General features: G+C 50.2%; 1 protein-coding gene across 1 annotated transcript in view; it reads right to left on the bottom strand.

Moving 5' to 3' along the window:
- Anks6 (ankyrin repeat and sterile alpha motif domain containing 6) overlaps positions 1-12,039 on the bottom strand; it is a 52,875-nt gene that overhangs the window by 34,973 nt on the left and 5,863 nt on the right. The window contains exons 2-3 of the mRNA XM_048783112.1: positions 11,927-12,036; positions 3,248-3,750 (exon numbers count right to left, since the gene is read on the bottom strand). Coding sequence (XP_048639069.1) covers positions 3,248-3,750; positions 11,927-12,036 — 613 coding nt within the window. The remainder of the gene's footprint in view (positions 1-3,247; positions 3,751-11,926; positions 12,037-12,039) is intronic.

Below are 12,039 nucleotides of genomic sequence, written 5' to 3'. Positions count from 1 at the left end.
ACACTGATGAAGCAACCATCTTTTAGACGTCCCAAAGTTGGTGATATCCTGTCTTAGATATATTAAAAAGTATGGTCTTGGAAAAACCTGGATTCCTGTAAGAATTGTTTTTTAAAAATTCTTTTCTTTCAAAAACTAAGCATACAACCAAGAGATAATTCCAGTCCCTGAGACTCTGAGCAGCTGGGCTCAATGGTAGGTCACAGATGTGGCCACTGGAAAAGCCAAAGTTAATTTTTTAACTTGTTTCCAAAGTACGGAGTGATCTGAATATGACTCCCTGCCCAGACCTGCAGACACAGCTGCCTGACAGGGACTGCCCACCTGGATGTCCTTGTAATGGCCCCTATTCCTGGGCTGGTACAGGGACCCCATGCCCACCTTCTCTGTGCCTATTCCAAACCCTCCTCCAAGGGTGGGCCAGCAGGTTCCCTGCTCCTGCCAGAAGGCAGGCATCTCAGGTCAGCCTGCCCACGGGAGGCCCCAGGCCAGACCTCCTGTGACCCTGGCCCACTCTGGTGTGGTCAGCCCTCTCCCTCAGGCAGTGAGGAGTGAGTCTGAGTGCACACTCCTATAGTAGGTTGTCCCCTCATCACTAACGGGGGACAATAACCATGTCACCAGGCTGCTGCAGGGATCCAAGGACAACACAGATCCATGTGGGAAAATGCTTCAGAGACGTGCAAGTCCCATCCAAAGGTGACTGCCATCCTCACGAGCCCCAGTCACCACCCCAGTGAAGTTGATCACTGGACTCCAGGATCCTGAGCAGCAAGGGCAGGAGCAGCGCAGAATCAGGGGTCTGATGTTGTCTGTGGAAAACTCCCAAGGAGCAGTGCCACACCCCAGCCCTTACAGATGCGCCCTGTGCTATAGGTCACAAGTCCAATCTTCTGAGGGTAGGGCTTTTTCATGACAAGACGCTTTGACAGAAGAGTGTGTCACTTATTCTTAGTGCTGGCTGCTAAGCAGCCACCTGGTGTGAATTAATCACTGACAGTCCAGCCTGACCCTGGGAGGCCAGGGTAGCTTGCTGTGGTGCCCAGTCACCCGGGCTGGGCCCCTCCTTGCTCTGGGCTTCAGTGCTTGGTCCATGTAAGAGCAGCTCCACAGACCACCCATCCCCAGGGGCAGAAACCCCTGACCTCTGCACCACAATCATGGCAGTGGGGTTGCCACGGCGACAGTGAGACCTTCAGGGGTACCCTCTCCTGCAGCTAATGCAAGGGAGACAGAGGGACGGCCAAGGCCCTTCTTAAGGGAAGAGCTAGGGATCATTACATTTACTTAATAATCTCTTTCATTAATATCATAGCCTTTGCCCTTGTCATTGTCCTACCAGTTGCTGGTGCACTCCCAGGGCTCCTGCAAGTTTGCCAAAATGACCTTCTCGAGGAGGCCGCCCACCACCCTACTCAACACAGCAGCCTTCACTGCCCAACTCTGATACACCTAATCCCTGGACCTCGCCCTCATTTCTTTCTTTCTTTCTTTTTTTTCTTTTAACACTATGGCACCTTCTACCTTACTATATATGTTATTTAATATGCTTATTTCTTATTTATTGCTTGTCTCCCGCTTTAGAGGCCAAAGTCCAAGGGCAAGGATCTGAATCTCACTTGTTCACTGACATATCTCAGGGTGCCTTGAATGATGCCTGGCACATAGTGACACTCCATAAATATTCGTCAAATAACTGAAAGAATGTATGATCCATAAAAACATATTATAGCTAGGGGTGGGGGTGCACACCTGTAATCCCAGTGACTGCAGAGACTGAGGCAGGAGGATGGCAAGTTCAAGACCAACCTCAGCAACTTAGCAAGGCATTAAGGACTCAGTGAGACCCTGTCTCAAACTAAAACATAAAAAAAAAAGGGTCTCAAAATAAAACACGAAAAAAGGCTGGGATGCGGATCAGTGGGTAAGCCATCCTGGGTCTGTGCGCACACACACGTGTATGTATGTGTGTGCGTGTGCATGTGCGTGTGCATGTGCATGTGTGCACGCGCGCGAGCGTGTGTGTGTGTGTGTGTGTGTGTATGGGATAAGCATTTTATAGGTATGACCCTAATGACTCCCCACAAAGCCTTATCAGGGAAATGTGTTATGACTATTTTATGAAAAAGGACATGGAAGTCCTAGAGGGACAATTAATATGCCCTAGGCCACCCAGCTGCAGAGTGGGAGAACTGTCTCAAATTGGGCCTGCTGGACAGGAGGTCAGCACTTGTATCTGATCCTGCTGTGACACTGTTTCCTGGGCCTATTGCACATGATGAACTAAAGGTTTGGAAATGCAATGTGTCCTGTGGCAGATTCACTAAGGATTGTTCAAACCACCTTATAAATGCCAGAAAAAAAATGGCAAAAAAGAAACAGGACAACCAGGTGTAGTGACAGACACCTGTGATCCCAGCAGCTTGGAAGGCGGAGGCAGGAGGATCTTGAGTTCAAAGCCAGCCTCAGCAACGGAGAGGTGCTGAGCAACTCAGTGAGACCCTGTCTCTAAATAAAATACAAAAAAGGGCTGGGGATGTGGCTCAGTGGTGGAGTGCCCCTGAATCCAATCCCTGTTACCCCTCATCCCCCCCAACAAAAGAAAAAGGAAAACAGAAACACATTAATAAATGTTAAAAGAAAAAATCAATTCAAAAGGGAGGCTGATTTTCACTAATTTCATGTGAACTGGTCTCGGGGACTGACTGCTGGCAGTTAAGCACACCGTTCCAGAGCAGAGGCTGGCAAACTACAGCCCAGGGACCAAATCCCCCTGCTGCCTGTCATGGTAATTTGGTTTACTGGAACATAACCACACCCACTCATTTACATACTGTGTATGGCTGCTTTCATTCTAACAGAATTGAGTAGTTCTGACACAGACTGTATGGCCCACAAAGCCTAAAATATTTATTATCTAGTCCTGTACAGAGAAAGTTTGCTGACCTCTGTTCTAGAAGGATCCTAGAACCACCTGCATCAGAATCATCTGGTTAGGAAGGAGAGGCCTGGCTAGGTAGGTCTCCGGGGTTTCCCCAGAGCTACCACATCACGCTCTCTGGAGGGTGGACAGAACCTGCCATAACAGGCACCCCCATCTGACTTGTGCACACGCCACAGCTCAAGTCCCATTGGTCTGCAAGGCTGGACTCTGAGTTTTGTGTGCCCTTCCAGGCAGGCAATTCTTGGTTTGAGCCACTTAAACAGCAGGGGCAGGGGCAGGGGTAGGGTGGTGGTGTAGCCTGACCTGTTTTGGGCCTGACTGTGGTCATCGGGTCCAGGAAATCTGCAAGGTCTCTGTGCTTGCGGTCAAGTGCCACCTCGAAGGCGGTCTTCTCCAGTACGCTGAGGTGGTCGGGGTTGGCTCCCTTCTCCACCAGCTGCTGGGCCATGCCAAGCCTCCCGGTGAGTGCTGCCAGCATCAGTGGGCTCCAGCCCACAGTCCGCGCTGCATGGTTGGGATCCGAACCCCATTCCATCAGCAGACGCGCCACAGCCTCATGCCCGTGCTGGATGGCGGCCATCAGGGCTGTAATGTCCAGCAGCTCATCCCTGCCACCTCCCATTCCCGGCTGCTCCCCAGAGTGGCCGGGATGGTCCACAAAGGCACCAGCTTCCAGCAGCAGCTTCACCACACCCAGGTGGCCACCCCGAGATGCCACGGTGAGCACGCTGGCCCCCAGCCGGTTCTGGGCATTGACATCAGCCCCGTGATCCAAAAGGAGGTGTGCCACACTCACATGCCCAAATCTGCCAGGAAAATAGAAAATTGGTCATTTAAACAGGGAGCACTAATGAGGAAACAGCTCAATAGCCCCCATTGTCACTGGTCACTAGAGGCACAACAGCTGCCTAGAATAAATGACCTTTCCCTGGTGTCAGACACCACAATGGCCCTGCACATGCAGCCTCACCAGATAAGCAAATGTCCTGTCCAGGGAGGGTTCCAGCTCCCCCATCAACCTGCAGAAAGAATCGTTTGCTTCCGTTTTCCTTTCCTGATCTATAAAATGGGGCCATGCCTGTACCTACTTCAAAGGTTGCTGGAGCTTAAATGAGTTAATATAGATACACAGCACCTGGAGCAGTGCCTGGCCACAGGAAGCAGTCTCTCAACGTCAGCTATTGTTAACTGCTCAGCATTAACATTCTGCAACCTGCCAAGGGCACACAGCTGGTAAGGGGCAGCATCAGGGTCGGAATCCAGGTCGGCCTGAATCCCGTTGCCCTCGCTTTTTCCCCTATGCCAGGCTGCCTCCCACATCTCAGAGTGCATTTTATTCTGCTGTCTAGCCTGTAATCTGCCTCTCTGCCTGTGCTGATCTCCCCCACCGGCAGGGCCCATGTCTGATTGACATCGACCCTCCCCAGCCCCCAACACACCCTCTGAACGCCAAGAGAAGGGGCACTGTGTTCAGCAAAGGCGCTCAGGCACCTCGGCGCCGGCCTGCTGCCCCCAGCTGGCAGGAATGTTCACTGCAGGCAGCTGAGAACTTGGCCTGGGCCAGACCTTCCTCAACCAGCCTGAGCGGCGGAGACAAGCACCCACCAACCCTAACATGAGGAAGAGGGAAACAGGTATCTCTTCCCTGCAAAATCTCTTCCTTCATTCAACATCAGTGGATAGAAAAGTTCTATTTTGTTGAGTTCAGCAGAGTGTGCGAGCTGGAAGAGGCCCGGACTAACCAGGAAAGAATGACCAGAAGGGGCCCACCCTGAGAGATCCAGGAGACCACAAACATCTGCATCTGTAGGGCGGCTTTAAGGTTTGTCCTCACCCCTCCATTTCTGGAAATGGGTTTTGCTTCTCATCTAAATCCAGGGCCTCCCTCCTCCTGTGGAGGCAGGGCCAGGTCTGAGCTGGGCTGAGTCTCCCGCTGAACTTATAAATACCTTCTGGGACATGAACCTTAACAGCCCAGGGCAACTCACTTTAGGGGGGACAGCTTGGTAAACTGGCTCCCCCAGCTGAGGGGTTGGGGGCTGGGCCTTTCCAGTCTCTTCTCCCAGAGCAGAGAGAGGGACAAGTCACACTGAAACACTGGCTGCAACTCTGCCCCCTGCTCCTGTCTCACCTCCAATCTGTTCCCTCACCCATCCTCCATGCAACCCCAAACAAAATCTGATGGTTACACGCCAGCTTCCCACTGTCCAAAGAGGGCTATTTTACCAACTTCACCCTCCCTGCTCCCACATCACACCCTCCTCCCCTGCCCCCCCAGCCCCTCAGTAAGTGTGCACTTACTGAACACACTCAGTCCTGCTCAGGCTTTGGCTCAGCTCTCACCTTTTCTGTGCGGCTTCCGGACTGAACCCCTAACAGGCCAGGTCAGTTGCAACCTTATTCTGTGTCCACACCTGAACCTTCTTTCTAGAACTCTCTCTCTCCCCCACTTGACGGTGGTCTTTCCAAGGACACAACTGGTTTCTGCACACTCTTGTTTCCCCAGCCCTTAACATAGGGGCTAGCACATACTGGAGCTCAGGAACTGCATCAATGGACAGGTAAGCGAATGCATAAACAGAATAACCAGGGAGACGAAGGTCCAGGCCACAGAAATAATGGAGGAACTGCCCACCGGAGTCGGGGCTTTAAAGGGACTGCACTGTTTAGTGATCAAGCATAAAATAACACCTGGCATAATCTCTAACAGCAGATCACAAAGTGTTTTCAGATTTTTACCTCATTTGATCCTAGAAAGCCCAGAGGTGAACTCCTTGCCTCGAATTTCACAACTGAAGATTACAGGGGAAAGCAATGAATCTCAACTAGAACTCCAAGCCTCACGCAGCTCTTCCGGTCTACCCAATTTTTACAAGGGAAGCAAAGGGCTGAGTTAGAGCAGGGACACTGAATTCTGGAATGTTTTCTGAACTCACAGGTAGCCCTAAAGAGCATTCAATTAGGCTGGAAATATACGAAGATTCAACAGAGGCTGAGATAATTTTTCGGATGCTAAGTTTCTAATAGGTAATTACTGGAGATGGGGATGCTAGGGGCTTTCTGAGCAGGTGCTATGATTACCAATTAATTTCAGCAATTAACACCTGTGTTTGAAGATGGCACACGTTCCCACCACTCAGAGCACTGGGCCCAGCGTCCAGCTCTGCCACTCCCACAGCAGGGGAATGAAGGAAGCAGAGGGACGATAAAGAGGCCAAGGGAGAAATCAGCGCCAGAGTAAACACCAGGCCACCCGGTCTCCTGGCCAGACATCGCTGGCCAATCTAGTGAGTCACTTCCTTGCCACCAACACCAAGAAGAAAACTACCAGATTTACGGCTGGGAGTACAGCTCTGGGGCGACCTGCTGGAGGGTGAATCTGACTTTGCCACGAGCTGTGCAGCCTTCGACACGTTGTTTCTCTGGGCCTCAATTCCTCATCTAGAAAAGGAGAATTAAAATAGAACCTATTTTCTAAGGTTTTGTGTGGACCAAACAAGCTAGTTCATTTAAAGTACTAAACACAATACTTGACACAAAAAAGGGGCGCACTCAGCCCCACCTCTTCTTTCACGAATAGGAAAAATCATTCTTGTAACCGTGTCTATCACTAAAACCTCTATAAGAAGCCAGAGTTGCAAAGTCCAGGCAGGGACCTCTGATGGCCTGATCCAGCCATGAGCTTTGGAACACCAAGACCAGGGGTGATACACAGATGCTCACTCGGGCCAAAGTGGTGTATGCCAGAGTGTCACTTGAGGAGGATCTTGAGGCTCATCTCAATTTGGAGAAGGAGGACATGAGCCTAGAAAGCATCCACACAGGGGTCATCCCGATCTGACAGGATGACAGACTGACTTCAGGAAGCCTCCCTCATGACTCCTCCACACTAAGGCATAAGACAGACCCCAACTCCACGCAGGCAGGTGGTCCCTGAGTAGATGCCCCATACTACCAATATGCCTTGGTGTGCCTGGGACCCACCTAGGGTCAGTGACAGCAAGTGCAAATTCTAACCCTCTTGTAGAAAGAAGGCTCCTACCCTACTGTCACAGAAATGTAAGAGTATATCATACTATCGTTCCCAAACAGCACCTGTGGGATAAACTGAGGCATGAAGAGGGATGTGGTTAGTTCACTCTCTCGATTTGGAAGCCACAAAGTCAGGCTATGTGGGCCCCAAGTCCCAGCTCTTTGTACACCACCATGATTCACAGAAGAAAGTCCTCTAAAAAAGTTAAATTATTACTAGTTAACCATCACAGGTTATTCTGAGTCTCCTGCTCCATCAAGATGAACAGAAATTAACCTGAAATCAATCAAGTAACGCTGACCATCCTGCAGCACTTGAGGAGGAGCAAAAACTGGTGACCAGGGGTCTCCGAGACACTGGGAGGCATCCAGGTGCTGTGGTCGGGAACCTCAGTAAGCACCTGTGGCCTCTCCAGGACCTCTGTGTTAGGGAAACCCACATGCCAGAGCCACCGAGAGCTTCTTCTCACACAGTCCCTACGCTTCACAATCCGCCACAGGACTTCTGAACCACAACCTCCAGAAAGGTAACTCGGCAATCTCTCCTTGGAAAACAATCCCAGTGATTCTCAGGTGTGGCCAGGTCTGGGTACCACTGAGGATGGCAGCCAGCTCTGATGTGGTATGGCGGACACTGCTACCAAGGCCTTCCTGGTAGAGCAACCAGGGAAAAGGTGCAGAGCATGGGAGGCTCCCTGGAAGAAGCGGAACTGGAGCGGGCAGTCTTCACTGAGGGCAGAAGGGAAGAAGGGACACCCCTGTATGTATGCAGCTATGATGAGGGCCCTGCAGTGGGACCCCCAAATCAGCTCTGACCAATGGTCAGCTGGGGGACAAATTTCATTATCTAAATCTCAGATCCTCTCTATAAGATGGAGACGACATTCCTAGCATACAGTAAATAACCAGTGTTAGCTTTAAAAAATGCAGACACACACACAGAAGGCCCAGATGAAATCATCTTGCCTTGATTTAGGAAGCCAGGAAAAGCAGAAGAGGAGGTACCGGGAAGGGTCTGAACGTGAGGCCTTAGAATGCCACAGAACACTCAGGGTTCTGGCTGGGGAGCTGTCAAGGGAGAGGTACAGCTGGAGAGAGGGAGCAAGTGGGGGCCACTACAAAGGCCTGGTCTGGACCAAGGCAGAGACAAAGAAGAGAAGAGTGTGGTTTCAGGGCCCAGCGCAGTGGCCCAACAGCTCGGGAGGCGGAAGCAGGAGGATTGCGAGTTCAAAGCCAGTCTCAGCAAAAATGTGAGGTGCTAAGCAATTCAGTGAGACCCCGTCTCACAAAATAGGGCTGGGGATGTGGCTCCAGTGGTTGAGTGCCCGAGTTCAATCCCCTAGCACCAAAAAAAAGAAGGATGTGGATTTCAGGGCCATGCCAAAGCCCACTGGGCAGACAAGTCCTGGACTTACCTGGAGTTTTAAAGCCTGGGAGAAGAGGTGGTACCATTAGGAGGGATATAAAAAGGCTTTAAGGTCACCTCAACTACTCTGGGCAAGGAGAAAAGGTGTCTTTAGACAGAAGATGTCAACGTGTTAAACAGGTGGGTAAAATGCTAGATTTAGTAAACATGGGCAGCCCGTGAACACAGGCTGCAATCCCTAAGTAGGTTTCTAAATTAATTCACATCAATGTCCCAGGGTTGGGGAATGGGTAAGAGCAAACCACAGTACATCCCATGGATGGACTTCCATATGGTGGCTGAAAACAATATTTGCAAGAATGAAATCTTACTAGTAATACAAATTAAGTTACATGAACATCTGTGTAACACTTGGAAAAGAATTCTGAGAAATAAAATATTGATTGTCACCAAGAGAAGATTACGGTTAAAAGCATTTTTTTTTTTTTTTCTAAAAGGCACGGAAAATACAAAGGGCTCACACATAGGGAAAGAAGATTCTTTCACCAACCACTTAAAATGTGCAAACTCGGCTACGCTGAGATTTTCATACATTAGATTGGCAATGATCCAAAAGTTTGATCACATATTCTGTAGGCCAGAGAAAGACAGGCACTCATACGCTGCTGATGTTGGGGGGGGGGCAGGGGGCGGGTAACTATTGTGGCTGGCAGAATAAATGGCCCCCAAGGTGTCCACATCCTTATCTCTAGGCACTGTAGATATTCTACATGACCTGGTAAAGGGACATTCAGGCTTGGATGGAATAGAGGTCACCATCAGCTGAGTGGTGAGCAGCCTCGATGATCCAGGTGGGCCAGGGTCATCTCAAGGTTCCTTTCAACATGGCAGGTGGCACAGGAAAGCAGAAGGCTCAGAGGTAGCGGAGGTATGAGGCGGGAAGAGAGGCGGGAGTAAAGCTCTGTTGCTGGCTGTGAAGATGGAAGGGCCCCTGAGCCTGGGAATGCAGGCCACTCCAGAAGCTAGAAAAGGCAAGGAGCAGAATTCCCCCCAGAGCCAGAGAGAGCACCGCTCTGCAGCACCTTAATTCTAGCCCAGGGAGGTCCATTGCCTCTGACCTCCAGAAATGTTAACACAATAAATCTGTGTTGTTGTGGTAATTGATTACAGCAGCCATAGGAAACAAGCACACCTTCGGGGAGATCTGACACTATCCATCAAAATTACAAATGGCCCTTATGCCCTCCCTAGGGAAGCTCCTGCAGCGACAATTGAGCACCTGTAAAATGACGTGTGTATCCGACTGGTCACTGCAGCATGAATGAAAACAGCAGGAGACTAAATGACCACAAAGGGCTGGTGAAATAAATTATCATACAATAAAATATTGTCAGGCTATTGGAAATCAAGGGAGGTTTTTAAGTACCGATGCAGAAAAACTGCCAGAGTATATCAAGTGGAAAAAGCAAAGTGCAGAACAGTGTAGAATCTGAACAAGGCTGAAGTCAACCACCTCGTCTGCCTGTATATGTATCAAAGAGTGGTTTCCAGGGGACATGTGGCAATATCTGGAGGCATTTTTGATTAAATAATCCTTTTTAAAAAGACAAATTAAAAACACATTTTTCTATAAGGAACAATATTAATCCAGCCTAGGGAACCTCCACCCCTACTTATCTGAACACCTCTAATTAGTCCTCCATGACTCATCCCATCAGCTGGTAAGCCTGCCCAACTCTGACCATCCTAAAAACCTTTAAACCCTAGGCAAGCATCCTCCTCAACCCCAGAGCCAAGCTCTGTGAAAGAGCTACCGGCACTTTCTGTGTGTTCACATCCTCCTCAGTCCTCCACCAATGCCGTCCTGCAGACCTTCACCATCTGGGGCTCTCCTGCCATCTTCCCTTTCCCTCTACAGGGATGCCGGTGCTATTGTGACAGTAAGATGGGTTAGTATGTACAAAGCTCTTGGACTTGGGCCTGCTTATGGGTAATCCATTAATATTAATAGAGTAGATCATTGACAAAATGGACAGGTATTCCCCTCCCTGTCTCCGGGCATGGCAAATGAGTCTGCCACTCTTCCCCATCAGGTGGTACCATCTGTACCCACTCTTCTCATCTGGGATGGTCTTGTAACTTGCCTAGGCCAAGAGAATGTGGCAGAAGTGAACAGTGTGTTTCAGATGCTAGGGACACTGCTGCTGACACAGGACAGCCCAGGCCGGACACCTGAAGGATGAAAGAGAAGCAGTCCCATCACCCCTGTGGTCAAAGCCAATATCCAGTCAACTCTCAAAAAAAAAAGCCACCCAGATCCCTTACACAGCTGTGGGCAAACTGTTGATCACAGCTGTGTAAAGAAGACAGATGAGACCAGAATGGCAAAAATGCTAAATAAATGGTTGTTGCTTTAATAAAGCCCCAAGGTCTTGTAGTAACTGACACATTCCCCTTGGATAATTCCTCCTATTCCAGAGTTCAGGTTGTCATCAACATGCTATCAACTTCCTATCCTTGGGCTCAGACCCTCCTGTGCCCTCCAGACCCCCAGATCTGGTTCCCTGCTGGAAACTCTGAGGTGTGCTTGAGGCCACGCTTTCTCACACCTGCCCCTTCTCCTGTGTTCTCCAGCTCAGTGTATTTACCATCAACCAGAAATCCAGAGGTAGTCTTTGCCGTCACCCTTTCCCTTGCCTGCTCCCCAAGGCCAGGTAGACATTAGAACCTGATTCCTGAGTAAATCTCAAACTCATCTCTGCTCTCTGCCACTGTCTCTCTCCTCTCCATTCTGGTCCAGGCCTCTCACCTCTTTCTGGATTGCTACAGTCCCCTCCCAAGCAGCCTTTCTGACTCTGGCCTATCTCCCCAATCCATCTCACACTGCAGTGAAAGTGATCTTTCCAAAACACAAATCTGATCCTGTCACTCATTCCATGACCCTCCAATGTCCTTAGGTTAGTGGGCCCTTCTAAGTACCAACCGGGCACCTGCCTTCTCTGCAAGGAGACTTCATCTGCACATCCTTCCCCGCTGTCCTCCCACTTGCTACCTTGTTTTTCCATTATGTGGTTCCCCCCTCCCATTTTTTTCTGTCTTGGTTAATTTTGACACATCCTCCTTTCTGGACATCATTTCTACCAAACGCCTTCCCCTCTCTCTCCAAACTGGGTCAACTGCACCAGAGTTACCCAAATTTTCCTGCTCAAGTTTGTTCCTTTGTCTAGCCTGCCCACCAGTCTGTGAGCCACACAGGGGTGGGGACTTCACTGGTTTCCGCAGTACCTCCAACGCCAAATCGTGGTGAGAGGTAGGGTCTCAGACAACCTTTCTTGCAAAAAAGAATGAATTAAAATATCAGAACCCGAGTCTCTAAGGTTCTACTCGCTCTCCAGATTGTTTTGAAAGGCCAAAGTTTCTAAGACTCCGACTTCATGTTAAATACAAGATCCTTCCACTTCTAGTCTAAGTTTACCAGAAAATGCTCAAGTTGACCGGTCCAACTCTAAGGAGTCCTTGACTCTCTGCCTCCCGGGGCGTCTGCGGCCGTCCGTGGGCAGGTTGGTCCCCAGCGCTGCGCTCACCTGGCCGCCTGCATGAGCGCGCTCCAGCCGTAGTGGTTGCGGCTGTTGACCGAGGCGCCGCGCCGCAGCAGGAAGCGCACGAGGGGCTCGTGGCCCCCGGCCGCGGCGAACTG

The sequence above is a fragment of the Marmota marmota genome, unplaced genomic scaffold (genome assembly GCF_001458135.2).
Source record: "Marmota marmota marmota unplaced genomic scaffold, marMar, whole genome shotgun sequence".
NCBI lineage: Eukaryota > Metazoa > Chordata > Mammalia > Rodentia > Sciuridae > Marmota > Marmota marmota.
This window is presented reverse-complemented; position numbering and strand designations above follow the sequence as displayed.